General features: G+C 39.6%; 1 protein-coding gene across 1 annotated transcript in view; it reads left to right on the forward strand.

Moving 5' to 3' along the window:
• Positions 1 to 11,177, forward strand: part of rnd2 (Rho family GTPase 2) — a 71,582-nt gene extending 60,405 nt beyond the window's left edge. The window contains exon 5 of the mRNA XM_052038491.1: positions 60 to 11,177. Coding sequence (XP_051894451.1) covers positions 60 to 308 — 249 coding nt within the window. The 3' untranslated portion in view covers positions 309 to 11,177. The remainder of the gene's footprint in view (positions 1 to 59) is intronic.
• The last annotated feature ends 4,438 nt before the right edge of the window (positions 11,178 to 15,615 follow it).

The following is a 15,615-nucleotide window of genomic DNA, read 5'->3' on the forward strand; positions in this document are numbered from 1 at the left end:
TTTCTTTATGCTGTGAAGGTTAATATTATGACTTCTATCCCCCTCCCTCCCTTTTGTAGGGCAGTACAGTGGCTCGGCAAATAGGAGCAACGGCCTATGTGGAATGTTCATCTAAAGCTTCTGAGAACAGTGTCCGTGATGTATTTCATGTTACAACCCTGGCTTCTGTAAATAAGATGCAAAAAAATCTGAAACGCAGTAATTCCAAGCGGGGGTTAAAGAGGGTATCGCAAATGCCTGCAAGGACAGACTTACTGGATGATTCGGAGATCAGAAAGGACCGTGCTAAAAGCTGCTCAGTAATGTGAAGAACGGACACAAAATTATTTGTATTTATTCTGCATTTTGTACAGTAACTGGCACAGGAACAACAGGATTGTTGCCAAGTCCAAGGTCGGTATCCAAGGCTTTTCCTGGAGCCTCGGCCTCAAAACTGGCGATTTCTGAATCCAGAGAGCTGTTGCTTATTTATGAGGCTTGCAGATTGACTGTTGCTGTGTTGGCTTCTTGTGGAAAGGAACTAATGAAGAGGAAGATTAACCAAGTGTTTGAATGTTTGTGAAGCTGTGTTGCTAAGGGAGATGTGGGCTGTTTGTATTGAGAACTGAATTTCTACAGGGACTGTAGGAAAGATTGATGGCAGTGATAGTTTTTGTGTTGTGAAGTAAAAATGTATGACAGTCACTTTGGATATTGCCTTTTAAAACAAACTCTATATAGGACTCTAACAAATGCACACCAAATATAATATTCCCATTTTTTCATTACCTTCAGAATTTTAGCATTACATCAGTGTTTGCACTAAACTTTCATAGACTCTGATAGGGAATGTTGTACACATTTGGAATTCTTATGGATTAGGAGACATTGCATTCCTCATCCATTATAAAGAAATTATGTAAAGAACTAAAATTCCCTCTTGTCAAATTGTGCCTTCATCCCCTGGTATTGGAGGATTTGCTGCTGATGCTGTTACACAGCTACCCAGAGCTACAGAGAAATGACATAGTGCTGGGGTTTCTAGTGTTTCCTAATGTGAAGCTGAAAAGCTCTCTTATGGAAAATTAAAGTACTTAATAGGAATTCATCCTTGGTTGTACGTGCTGAAAGGATTCTCTGGTATCATCTGTGCATTTAATTTACTTCTGAAATTCAATTCCATTGACTTCAAAGGAACCGAATGTTGGATACTGACTCCAAAATACACACATTACATTGCCTTTTACCACATCGGTTGTTTAGTACATACAACAGAGGATGAATTTCAGCTCCATGTAAAAATTTTAACGTGTGTAAATTAACACTCTTTCCAAATGGAAAGAGACCAGGACAGATTTTCTGTGATTGCGTGTCTCACCAAAATCATTACTGGTTCAGTCAGACAACAGCTGAGGGTCAATCTTCACCTTTCACCTTGTCCTTTCTCAAAATATTATGTTATGCTCCATACCACAGTTCAAATAGAATGAGTTTAACACTGTCCATTGATGGGTTTGCCCTTTGTACAATCCTTACAGAGAGTCTCCAATACTTTGAAGCAATTGGTTGGATTCCTCTCACCATCCAGCATTTGTGAATGGCCTTTTTGAATACTTCTGGAAGTGTCCAATTCATCATTTGTCAAAAATAGTTAATGAGCAGTTCGTAGTTAGATTCACCACATTTTTTATAACTCGCCTTAAGGCGCTTCTGTACTTCAACGGCAACTGAAGGAAAAATCAAAGTTGACCTTATAGGTAATCTAAGCTTCCTGTGACAGTCAATTCTAGGTTTGCTCCACTGGGATGAAGTTCTGTGATCATTTTATGATGTACTTGATCTGAGTATTGAACCACCTTGTCATTCTCCTAGGGGACATGTAGAGAGGCTCAAATGGTTGTATCCTCTGCTGCTATAAGTGGTTCAGCATAAAGGTGACAAAGTGCTGGAGATACTCAGCAGTTTGGGTACCTTCTGTGGAGTGAAAAATGCAGGGAAGGGGCAAGGGGGGAAGGAACAAAAGAGAAGGCGTGTGATAAAGTATCAGCAAAAGTGAGATTAATGATACAAAGTAAAAGGTGATAATGGGACGTAAAACACGCAATATAGTTCTAAAGGAAGTGTAGATGGAAATAGATGAATTGTATGTTTCATTTCCCACACTTTCATACTCGCCCCCTTCCCTTCCCTCCCAGAAACATAATAGGTTCCTTTGCCTTTCCATCCCATTGGCTTTTACATTCAGTGAATCATCCTCCACCGTTCCTGCCACTCCAGTTTTGTAACATTCTCCCTTCCTTCTACCTATTGCTCAACTTTCTCTCTCTCTCTTTTGTTTTTTCTTTTGCTTTCTCATTCTCTGGATGCTGTCTGATCTGCAGAAGGTTCCCAGAACTTCCTTCCTTTAATTTCAGGTTTCCAACTTCTGTGGTATTTTGTAAGAATTCTGACATTGGACCGAAATAGACAGCATTCCTTCGGTTTATCCCAAATTGCATTAATATTTTCCATTTTACAAGAAATTTATTATCTTATCAGTTACATGATCTTGGTCATAAACTAGAATGGCATTAACCAAGGAATTATTGCAATGGAATCGCTGGCCCTGTTATGAGAATGTGGCTTGACACAAATTCATATTCATGCATCTTCAATAAAATAACAATTGAGAATTTCCAGCATTTTCTGTCTTTATAACAAGTGACTGGAGTTATGAATCATTTCATCATACTAGATGGTGCTACCTTGGACTGGGAAATGGCTCCATGAGCAATAACGACCCTTGAATGCACTACCATAGCACTAAGTCTTGGCCTGCGAACCAAGATAGTGACTGTTGGTGGATAACTGGATATGAGAGGCTTCACAATTGCTTCTGGTTCCCACTTTTGTCCAACATTAACACTGTTGTCCTTTCCAACCCTGCCGCAAAAGAAGAAAAAGGAGGAAATACACATGGCACCTGACCCCACTTACATGTAAGTCTATCTTTAATTCACATGACATTCAAAAGCCACTCCCAGATATTCATTGTTCTTTCCATGCCTGAAAGTCCCCTGTAGCACAATCCTGATTATTCATGGCACATGACAGCTCGTCAACACATACATTCCATTGTAATCACTCTTCATGAGTTTACGAAACAATCACCTGTTAGCACTTGCTTTGTATGAGTAGACCTGCTCTGCTTTCCCACAGAATTGTGCTGTTAATTGGAGTGTATTGTAAATTTAGAAAAGCTATTAAGACTGCAAGCCCTTGCAATAAGTACAATTTGCAGGTGGGGATAGGTGTGCGTTATTATACGTCTATGCAATTTGAGTCAAACAAAGGCCATTTTAACTAGAGCAGGATTTTGGAAATGCCACTCCCACAGTTGGACAATGTGAATCGAGTTTTGCCTCAGTGGAGCAAGACTGAGGTCCATGGAAGAGCCAACTGAAAATCATAAGCACATTCATGCAGAACGAATTTAAGTTTCTACTATAGATAGGGACAGGAAACATTAAACCTCAAACAAGAGAGACTGCAGATGCAGGAAATCTGGAGCAACACACACAGTCCTGATGAAGGGTCTCGGCCCGAAACATCGACTGTTCATTTCCCTCCAATAGCTGCTGCCTGACCTGCTGAGTTCCTCCAGCATTTCGTGTGTGTAACCTCAAATATGTCACGGGGCCCAAACACTCAATTACAAGTCCCATCCAGTATGATGAAATATGTTCATTAAACTTGAGTGTTTTAAAAATCATTTTCATAAATGACAAAAATCACTCATCTTGTCCTAAGTTGTGGCTTTCTGATGAATGTTACCTTGACTTTGTTTAATGCTGCTCTGTCAACGCATGCTCTTAATTCTTAGGCAGTCCCTTGAGATTGAGGATGACTTGCTTCCACCATTGTTTAGGAATGACTAATAAGGCCAGATTGGGACCCACAGATTCTGCCAACATTTTGTGCAGGAGGTACGCCCATGGTCTCAAAGAAGATGCTTTTCAAAGCATTTCCTTTTCTCCAGTGACTAAAACATTCAGAACTACAATCACCACATTTCAATCATCTTAAAAGATTTCGTGCACATTGAAAGCTTTCCCTTTAACTTGGTCCGGAGCTACTGCCAATTCAAATTAGTTCAAATGGGAATGAGATCGCTCTCAAATGGAAGCAGATCAATTTGAGAGCACCATCCCTTCTGCTTCTGCACAGGCTCCATTTAATAATAGGCCAGTCTGAGTTGAAATCCCATTTTTTCACTCCCCACTTACAGAATCAATCAATCTTAACATTAATCTTTCAACAAAGTCTGATCTTTTGAGAGGGTTAAAGACCCCTTGTTCATTTTTGTAACTTTTTTTTCCCCTTTTACTTCAGAGTCACTTACAACATTGGTCTGATAATTTGATTTTCTTTTCGGATCATTTCATTACTTGGCTGTGTTATTTACATTACATAGTTACTGCACATTTCACTTTGTTCCAGTGCCAAAAGTCACTTGGTTTCCAGAAGTGATTTACTTTTTTCCTTTCATTCATGGGATGCAGAGATTACTGTCATTGCTAGAACTTATTATCCACCCCTTATTGTCCCATGAACCAAAGAGTTCATTAAGAGCTGTCCAGATTTGTGGGTCCAGAGGCACTTAATGGCCAGGACAGGTAAGGATGGCAGTTTTCTTTTACCAAAAGATATCAGTAAATTAATTGAAGTTAAAAACATCTAACATTACCTTGGTTCCTATCATTGTTATCCATTTTAATAAATCTTATTCAACTACTTGCTGAGCTGACACCATGAGATTTGAACTTGTGTCCCTGAATCATTAGTCTGGGCCTCTGGATGTTAGTCCTGTAACATAATCACTGTGCTACTTCTATGGTGAATTTGTATTCCACACATCTGCCTTTGGTGTGAAATTGAAAACTCTTTGCACTGCTGCTAAGCTTGACGGAGAGTAAAGCAGGTGTGAAAGCCTAATGTGAAGCACCCCGTAGTTCCTCTTTCGAAGAATTTTATTCTGGATTCTGGGGTTTTTATTTAGTGTTTAGGTGTACTGCTGGTGTGCCAGTGACAAGTAGAAGGTGGGGCTCTCACTTTAAATGTGCTCTGATGTCCCATTAAAGCCATCACCTGAAAGTATTTACCCTTTTTATGCTTTGAAGTGTCACCATATAATTCAGCATGAATCCTTCAATAACTGATGTCTGCCATTACTCCACCCACTATTTTAAAAAAGATATTAAGTTACTGAAAACAAAGAGATAAAAATAGTAGGCAGAGATATTTCAATACAAATTATTGAACTGTTACAACGCAGAAGGAGGTCTTTTGTCTCATTGGGTTTGTGCCAGGTCTTTGAGCAATTCATTCAGCTCATCTCTCACTCTTACATAGAAACATAGAAAACCTACCCCAAGCCTCTGCAATTTATTTTTCCTCAACTGCCTTTTGAAAGCTCAGAATCTGTCTCTACCACCCTTTTAGGCAGTGAATTCCCAATGGAACGTAGAATAGTACAGCACAGTACAGGTGCTTCGGCCCATGATGTTGTGCCAACCTATACAAACCTACCCCACGACTAATCTAACCCTTCCCTCCTACACAGCCCACAAGCCTCCTTTTTTCTTACATCCATGTGCCTATCCAAGAATCTTTTAAATGTCCCAATTGTATCAGCCTCTACCACCACTCCCGGCAGTGCGTTCTGCGCACCCACCACTCTCTGTGTGGGGGAAAAAAAACCTACCTCTGATATCTCTTAACCTTTATCCACTCACCTTAAACGGATGTCCTCTGGTATTGGCCATTACCGCCCTGGGAAAAAGGTGCTGGCTGTCCACTCTGTCTATACCTCTCATAATTTTATACATCTCTATCAAGTCGCCTCTCATCCTGCATTGCTCTAAAGAGAAAAGCCCTAGCTTGCTCAACCTTTCCTCATAGGACATGTTCTCTAATCCAAGAAACATCCTGGGAAATCTCCTCTGCACCATCTCTAAAGCTTCCACATCCTCAGAACAAGGTCATAAACACTCTTTTACAAAAAAAAATCACACCCTTTTTGTATCCTTTGCTCATCATTTTGAATTGGTGCTCTCTCCCCCCGCTCCCCTCAATCCACCTCTCTCCCCGACCTTCAACCATCATCTAAAGGGGACAGGTCTCCTCTACTTATTCTCTCCAAACTCATGGTTCTTAAACATTTCTGTTAAATTTCCTCTCAACCTTCACTCTGAAGAGGACAACCCTAGCTGTTCCAGTTTAACCATGTGGCTGAAATGCCTCCTCCCTAAACTACCCTATCAAATCTTTTCTGCAACTTTTCCAGGATCTTCACACCCTCTGTAAGGTGTTGGATGCAGTGCTCCAATTGTGGTCAAATCTGTGGTTTTTAAAGGTTTAACATAACCTCCCTGCTTATGTACTCTCTGCCTCTATTTAAGAGGCTCAGGATTCCATATATTTCACTGGCTGTTCTTTCAACACATCCTCCCACTTGCAAAGATTCGTGGACACGTACACACTGGTCTCTCTATTCCTGCACAGCTCAGGACAGTGCCATTTTCTCAGTATTATTTCATTCTACCAACATATATCACTTCACACTTCTCTGCATTAAATTTCACCTGCCACCTGTGTGTCCATCCTGCCAGCCTATTGCTTTCTTTTTGCAATCCATTACAAGCATCCAAATTTTCTGTCATTTGCAAATTACGAAATTTCATCCTGCACACCAGTTTCCAAGGCTTTCATATATTTCTTAAAACATAGTGGTATTGGCACTGATCTCTGGAGAACTCCACTGTCTGATATCATCCAGTCTGAGAAACAAAGGTTTACTCTGACTCTCCACCTTCTATCCTTAATCCACTTTCTTATCCATGCTGCCACTGACTCATAATTCCATGGGCTTCAATGCTGCTATCCAGAGATTCACCTAAAACCGTCTGAAAATCCACGTAACCCTCCTTTCTCTGTTCCCTCATCAAAAAATTTATTCTAGCTTGTCCAAAAAGAATTGCCTTTTCCCTGATCTAAGCCAGTTCTCCTTCAATAACACAGATTTCTCCAAGTGCTAATTAACTTTTTCTTCTTATTACCTCTAGATTAGGTTAAAAACTGAGGTTAAACTGGCTAGCCTGCAGATGCTGGACATGTACTTCATCCCTATTTGAAAAAGTGGATAACATTTACCATTTTCCAGTCCTCTGGCACCTCTCCTGAATGGGGAGGATCATTACCTTATGGCAAGTCTTTCTGCAATTTCCACCCTAGCTTCCCTCAGCAGCATAGAAGACATCTCATCAGGACCAGTATGCTTACTTTAAGAATACTCACCCCTTACTGTACCTCATCCTCATCAGTCTTCACCCCATTCATTATGTCTACTACCTGCTCTTCTGGGATTTTGACAGCATCCTCTTCCTCGATATAGATTGATACATTTTATACTCCAAGCGTGCACTCTGTCTCTATGCATAGATCAATTTATTGATCCCTGATTGACCCCACCACTTTCCTTATGACCTACTTATATTTACTTCCCCACAGAAAACGATTAGGTTCCCTTACATGTTAGCTGCCATTCCATTTACATACTTTGTTTTTGCCCTTCCTGTACTCATTTCACTTCCCCTCTCATGCTACATTCAGCTTGTTTCTCACTTGAATTTTTCATAGATTTGTGCTGCACAGAAACAACCCCTTCAGCCCACTATGTCCGTGCTGTTCCTTCAACCACCCATCTGAACTAATCCCACTCACAAGCACTTGGTCCATAGCCTTCCATGCCTTGGCTATTCACGTGCTTATCTCGTTCCTTCAATGTTATGAGAGTACCTGCGTCCATTACCCCTGTGAAGGCATTTTCACATGATACATCTTGTTTTCAATCCATCCTCTGTCTCCTTTCTGATCCAAGGAGCAATGGTTTTGCCTTCCTTACATTTCCTCCAATTGGGAATGTACCTCACCTGTACCTGAAACATCTATTTAAAGTCACCCATTGTTCAGTTGCTTTTTAATCTTTGGTTCCACTTTATCCTAGCTTTATCCCATTAAATTTAGTCCTTCTCCAAATGCAGCATTTAGATTACTTCTTGCCCTTCTCTGTTTGTAAACTAAACCTTTTCATAACCATCTCTCTTCAGCTGTTTACTCATTCTTTAGTGATTTCGGTGCAAAATCACGGCAGATGAGGGAACTTCTGCATGATGCCCACAGGCCACAAATCCAAACTCCCACTCACATTTGCTGCTTCTGCTTTAAGTGTCTTAGTTTCAGTTCTAATACCTACCAATAGTTACATCTTGCTCTCAGTTACAAGAGATAAAACCTGGAGATAAGATAGCAAAGTTAATGCATTATATTTTTGCACAGTTTTCGAAGGATGTGAGTTTTCTGGATTTATTAGAATTCCTTTCTAATATTTATCGTGATTGCAATATTGTAATACCCAATTTAAATTCTAGTGGTGAAATGAAGCAAATTTTAAGGGCCACAGAAATCAATCAGCTCCTTATCCAGTTATGACACTAAATGTCTGTGTTGGGAGCACTTGTCTTTGACAAGGATCTGCCCGAGATCATTTTATACTAGATTCCACTTTCTTATATGAACATGATAATTGCTGTAAATAGATATTCATCCCCATTTGATTAACTAGCTATTGAGATATGTGGTAATCACACTGGTGAGTGTGGTAATGTGGCTTGAAAGTTAAGATTGATTTGTTTGAATTAAGTGATTTGACTGGACCCGTAAAATATCTTGGCTGATTGCCAAATTTATTTAGGTGGCCAGCCCAGCTTCTGGTGGGGAAATCAGTAACCATTAGAAGTTTCTAACTTCTCCAGTATTGAGCTTCTCTGCAAAACAGTAGTATGATCTAAATTATGCAAGTTGAAAGTACCTCTAGTGTGGTAGGATTGGGAATTTGAGGAGGTGTGTCAGGTTTGTACACTTCTCAAGATGGTCCAAAGAGATGACATTTTTTTCTGCCCTCTATTGATGTCACTGGCATTTCATCCTGGTGTGTCCTCAGGAAATGGCTCAGATAATCCCATTGTAAATGAGCCCTCAATAGATTTCCAGTGTGGCCTGATTTTGGAAAGTGGAGCAGTATTCTATTGATAAAGGACTGACTGGTACACAGGAGCAACTTATTGTCCAAGGATAAATATCATCAGGGTCCATTCTCACAACTGCTTCTTACCCCCACCCCTGCTTGTTGGAAGAAATCCCATGTTGCTACACACTTAGTTAGATAATGGGATTGATCACCTATCTCATTCCCAGTATTTGACACATTGCTAGATTTAGAAGGGACTATGGGTAGGAACTCCACCCCATCACAATTTCCCACGGTGCTGTTGGAATCTTTACCCAAGTGGTTCATAAGACAGTTGAAGTGAAATGATCACTGTCAAACTTGGATTGCAGGATGTAGGAGCTTCAGGGTTTGAACACAGTTGAAGAGACACAAACTAAACACTTCATCTGCACTGGTAAATTATAAAATGGAAAAAAATTAATCAACTAGGGTTTGGATCCAAGGCTTGTCATTTCAGATTCATCCACGCCCACATATCCTCAAGACAGACATTACAATATCATGTTTCATCAAACACAATAAAATTAAATGGATACACACTCTTTGCTTCTTTGAGAACTAAAAAGTCAACGGGTTCCTCCAGTGAAAGCAGTTAACATTATGCTGCAACAATCACTTACAACAGTCACTGTTTTAAAGTCTGTGGATTCAGGCTCTACTCAGGCCTATATTCTAGAGAGACACTTCAGTGTATTACAAGGGAACGGAGGCCTTTGGATGAGTTGTTAATCCGTGAACTTCTCAGATAAACATAAAAATTCTAAGACACTATTTGAAAAAGAAAGACGGATCTCTTGGCATTCAGGACAGCACTTATTCTGCAAACAACATTACCAAAATATTACCTACTCATTTATCACATGCGGTGTGCAGTTGCCAACCATGCCACATTATAGGATAATGGTGGCCGTACTTCTAGAGTAATTCTTGGCCAGTAAAGCTCTCTGGGATATTATTCTTCCTTTTCTCAGCTCAAGTTCCTCATGAACTGGAGATTTCAACTAAGAAACCATAATGCCCCTATGGCATTTCACACATAATGTTGAAGCTGCATCATTTGAATTTCTTTTAAAACTTAACGTCCATTTAGGTTTTCAGCTGTGACTTCTCGTATAATACAGATTTACATAATAAGTTCATTTGGCTGTTACTCAGCACCATTTTGTCAATTGTAAAATTATTTTCATTAAGATTCCTGATTTAACAATTATAGCCATGCCATTGTGTAACATGTTGTGCAGTGAGTTAGCACATTAGCCATTAGCACCATAATCATTCTACAGGGTTATACTCATCTGATTCTTCTTCTGGAATTCAAATTGCCACTGGGCATGTACAGATCCTATGCACTGTTGTCATTTATATCTGCGGTTGTGCGGTAAATGCCCTAATTTTCAACAGAAACTAGAAATACGTGCCCTTTGTCTCTATTAGTAGCACACATTAGTAGTACCTACTTTGACATGAATTTATCAGACTGAAATGATAGAGTAGGGGAACTTGTCACATAATTACTTTGCCCAATTCTGTAGTGCTAGATTACCCATTTAGGCGAATCTCACTATCTAGTTTAGTCACTGGGATAAACCAATTCATAATGTAACAATGTAAAATTCAAAGGTGAAATCCCTTGCTATGGACTGCATGTTAGTTAGCTACAGGCCTTTTATGCAAGGGGTAACTTTTCCCACAAATGCTGTAATATTTGGTTTTAAATGTAATACAACCTCCATAACTAGTGATTTGCTAGCACTGAGAAGCTGACTATTATATTTCTGGCAGAGCCTGTAGTGCTTATCCAGTGCCTCTATGTCTTTTCAAGGCACAAGCAACAAAAGGTTAGGCAGTGGCCATTGATAATATCCTCACTTGTTTACGTCTAACCCATGACAAAGTTTAAAATTGCTGCTGTCTATGGTTGATACCGAGCTGTGAAATCTTTCTACTTGTACTGATGCTGACTGACAGGATTTAACTAAGAAGAGGCTCGGGAAATCAACTGCTTTTGTATGTTGTGCTAGTTCCAAAAATAAATGTTTGCTGAAAAACAAGTGAGCTTTTCTTGTGCCAAATAAAAATGCTAAAACGATTGCTGTTGTATTTCCTGTCTCCGGGAATTATCCTCATCTTCAATACGCTAGTCTTTATGTGGTGCCTCTTCCCTTACTGTTAAAATCAATGGCTATAGAAATTGTCACATTAATCATACAAGTGTATAAAAAACCCTCACCATCCCTCTGTCCCATCTCCTACCAATTTAGCAAACACCTTTCTTGGAATGAAATCTTTAGGTCAAAAACTTTAAAAATTAATTCCACTGGTAACATACTGAATTATGTTTTACAGTGTCACTGTTTCAAGTAAACTTTCATAAAATATGGTCAGACGTGAAAAAGCAGATATCAGCAAGAGCATGTTCTGCAAGAGCATGTTCTTCAAAATAGACGTTGAATTCTACCAAGCCTAATTTCATCAAACACAATGGTGTAGAAATCACCACCTGCTCTCTCCTCATCTTCTTTGACTCTCCAGTAATGCACAGAAAGTTGACATATACTAATTTTACAACAATTACACCATCTCCTACTCTCATTCATTCGCTCCAGAACTTCAAAACTGTGATTCTTATTTCATGTTTTCTACTGTTTCTCCCACCTCTGCCAGAAGCCAATTCTACTTGGAGCCTAAATTTGACATCACCTAATTGTTATTTTCTGATTTAAACTCCCTCCCCAAGCTTGATGGTCCCCTGTACCATCGGCATTTTGTTTTATACAAACTAAACATATTGGAACTTTGTGGCAGGTCAGGCAGCATCTGTAGAGACAGATATGGTTAATGTTTCAGATTGATGACTTTCCTCAGGACAGATGAAAAGTCATCAACCTGAAACATTAACTCTGTTTCTCTGTCCACAGATGCTGATTGACCTTGTGTGTTTACAATGTTTTCTGTTTTTAGTTTAGATTTCCAGCATCTGTGGGGTTTTGTTTTTGCTTTTCCTTTATCTGTTTCTCTCAATATTTTCTTTAAGTGTTGCTTTGGGCTCAGTGAATTCTGGTTGAGACAAACTGTACGTGAACGATTGAAACTGCTAAGTTTATATTCACTTATTGCAGTACAATCAATGACATAAGCACAGCTAACTTAATGATTTAAGAATGTGCTAATTTGGCTAAACTCCTCACACTTGTTTAAGCCCCATACAAGGAATTGTGGAACTGATTGACTGTGGCACTCCACAGATACGTTGCTCTGCCAATGATATGCGAAATCCGGTTGCTGTCCACACAGGCATTTGGTAAAAGCGCTAATAAAAAGTCACAGGGTAGTCTGGAAGAGTGAGATAAAATGGGCCAAATGGCATTTGAATCTGTCTTCTGATCGAAGGAAAGAAATACATCAATGTGCCATTCTAAAAGAACTTGACCGCTGATACAGCATGCATTAATTATAGCTGTTGTGTGTGAAGGCATTAAAGACTGCTGCAGCAGCTGCTGAACATTATGATGCAGAACACTCGATGAGGATCCTTTGCATAGGAAATCTCTGAGCGAAATGAGAGGACACCCACATGCACTGCATACTAACTCATTAGAAAACAGCATCAGTGAAGACCTAGGACCTGGTTCACTAGCCACCCACTCATATGATGTTGATGGATACTTCAAGAAAGAAAAGAAATACATTTAAAATTTAAAGGAAATGTTAACTGCTGTATTAGAACCCTCTATGTACTATCCATTGTCTTTAAAAGAAAGGAAATTATTACAACAAGCTCGTTCAGTTCTTTAAATTTGCAGTTCATTATGTATTAATGACATTTTAGGACATTAACATAACCACAAAAACAAACCTATTTTAATGACTTACATTAATGCAGAAATGAATTCCTCAGGGAAGTCAACATTAGCACAGTAAATTGAAACAGACTATCATACATCCTATTGAGATGTCTGATAATTAGTTATTTTACAAATTATTTCACAGAAGAGTTGGCTTCTTAAGATTCAGAATAGATTGATATGATTTATCAGTTTAAATTTAGGTTTGCAATGTTCACATTTCTTCAAAATGATTGAGCAGAGAGATATACTATATAACAATATTTTGTCAATGGGATCATTGTGGTGCTAAAGGTTGTTTGTCATAAATTTTACAGCAGTCCAATAAAATATTATAACATCCATTAGTCTATTCAAACTGCAATCATTTTCCAGTGCAACCTTTGAAAATGTTACCTGGCTGAGATATAACAACAGTGAAATGGAAACAGCGACTTGAAAGTAAACATTGTTAGAGCAATGGGAGGCATTCAAGGAGTGTGTTGTAAGAGTCTAGAGGATTTCCAAATCTAGGCACCTCCACCCTGTGCCCAGTTTCTTTGTGTCCATCTACCAAAGTCATGGATCCTTCCACTGGGAGGCTAAAAGATATTGATTGACACAGTAAATGGTGATAGCAGGATCACTAGTCAGGAAGACTCCCAGCGATGTAATCTGCACCTCTTAACAGCACTGCACGTTGAGTAACATATAGGGCAAGACAAAAAAAGAAGAAAAGCTTACATCAACCACCAAGAGCTCAGTACCGCAAAAAACTTAGAGGAGAATTGAAGGCACTAAGTCAAATTTAAAAAGGAAATTAACCAGCAAAGAGCACAAAGAAAATGCAGCAAGGTAAAATCAAAATGTTTTGTCAATACCTAAAGGGCACAATAATAAAGAAAAGGGCAGGGCTAACTAGGGACCAAAATGGCAACCTGTCTGTTGAGGTTAAAAACATGGGTGTGGTTGGAAATGAATACTTTCCATCCGTCTTCACAAAAAGGACAGCACAGACATTATTGTTAAGGATGAAGGTTATGAAATATTGGACGTGATTAAAATAATGGAGAGAAGAAATACTGAGAAGTTGAACATCTTTAAAAGCAGATAAATCACAGGCCTGGATAAATGTATCCCAGGCTGTGAAAGAGCAAAAGAATAAAATACAGTGTCTCTGACCATTATTTCCCAACCCTCACTGGCTGGGCATGTTTCTGGAGTACAGGCTGGCTGTTAACATGCTGTTCTTGTTTAAACAGAGAGAAAAGGGTAGACGATAATTACAGATCAGTCATCCTAATATTAGTGGCGAGCGAATTATTGGAAGAGGTTTTCCTTCTTCCCTTTCTTAGGCAGTCCATCCGGATGAAGATTTTCCACTCCAGATCTGTGGGTTCTGGAGTGGCCGATAAGACCAAGCTGGAAACCACAGAGTCTTCCCCAGAAGGGGCAGAAGGTACTGAATGGGTGGGTAACTTGTGAAGTGCTGGTCTCTTTCTACCATTTATTGGCATTGGTTTATTATTGTCACTTGTACTGAGGTACAGTGAAAAACTTGTCTTGCATACCGATCGTACAGATCAATTCATTACACAGTGCAGTTACATTGAGTTGGTACAGAGTGCATTGAGGTAGTACAGGTAAAAACAATAACAGTACAGAGTAAAGTGTCACAGCTACAGAGAAAGTTCAGTGCAATAAGGTGCAAGGTCACAACAAGGTAGATCGTGAGGTCAAAGTCCATCTCATTGTATAGCCTTCAGTGTGTTCCTGATACAATTGCTCCTTCTTCACCTTGAGTGATCTGGGAGTCACTTAATGCCCAGGAGTCACTGAGGATGTCAGGTTTTGAGAATATTCCTGGATTTTTTTCTTTATCTGTCTGGCAATCTCTACCTATGACAGAGTCACAGAGTCAACTCATGCAGCATGGACACAGGCCTTTCACCTGCTATGTCTGGTTGACCATCAAGCATCCATCTATAGTAGCCAACATGAATCCCATTTTCCTCTTGCATCCCTATCAACACCTCCACCCTGCTTATTCTCCTTACACTTACCTACACTAGGGGCAACTTAAGGAAGCCAATTAACCAACTGATTGACATAAGGACATTAAAACACAAGAAGTCGGAGCGGGATTTGGCCACCTTGCTCTTCAACCTGCTCCACCATTTGTCAAAATCATGGCTGACCTTCTACCTCAAAGCCACTTTCCTGCAGTATCCCCATATTCCTTATTATCAAGAGATAATAATCTCTTATTATCAACCCCTGTTTTGAATGAACTGTATGACTGAGCCTCCACAACCCTTTGGGTCAGAGAATTCTAAAGATGAAGTGAAGAATTTTCTCCTCACTTCAGTCAGCAGTCTACCCCTTATTCTGAGACTGTGACCCCTGGTCCTAGACTCCTCGTCTAGGGAAAACAACTTCCCTGTCAAAAAACAACTTGCTGGAGGAACTCAGCAGGTCAAACAACATCTGTGGAGGGAAATGGACAGTTGATGTTTCAGGTTGAGACCAGATGAAGGGTCTTGACCCAAAATGTTGACTGTCCATTTCCCTCCACAGATGCTGATTGCAACAAGATTATCAATTAACCCTTTCTGTTTGCTCAAAACAAGAGCTAAAATAATCTTTCCTTTGGTTCCTCAACATATTGATCTAGAAAAAAATCTTACACACTTTCCATGAGTT

This window comes from Pristis pectinata, chromosome 25 (assembly GCF_009764475.1).
Source record: "Pristis pectinata isolate sPriPec2 chromosome 25, sPriPec2.1.pri, whole genome shotgun sequence".
Lineage (NCBI taxonomy): Eukaryota > Metazoa > Chordata > Chondrichthyes > Rhinopristiformes > Pristidae > Pristis > Pristis pectinata.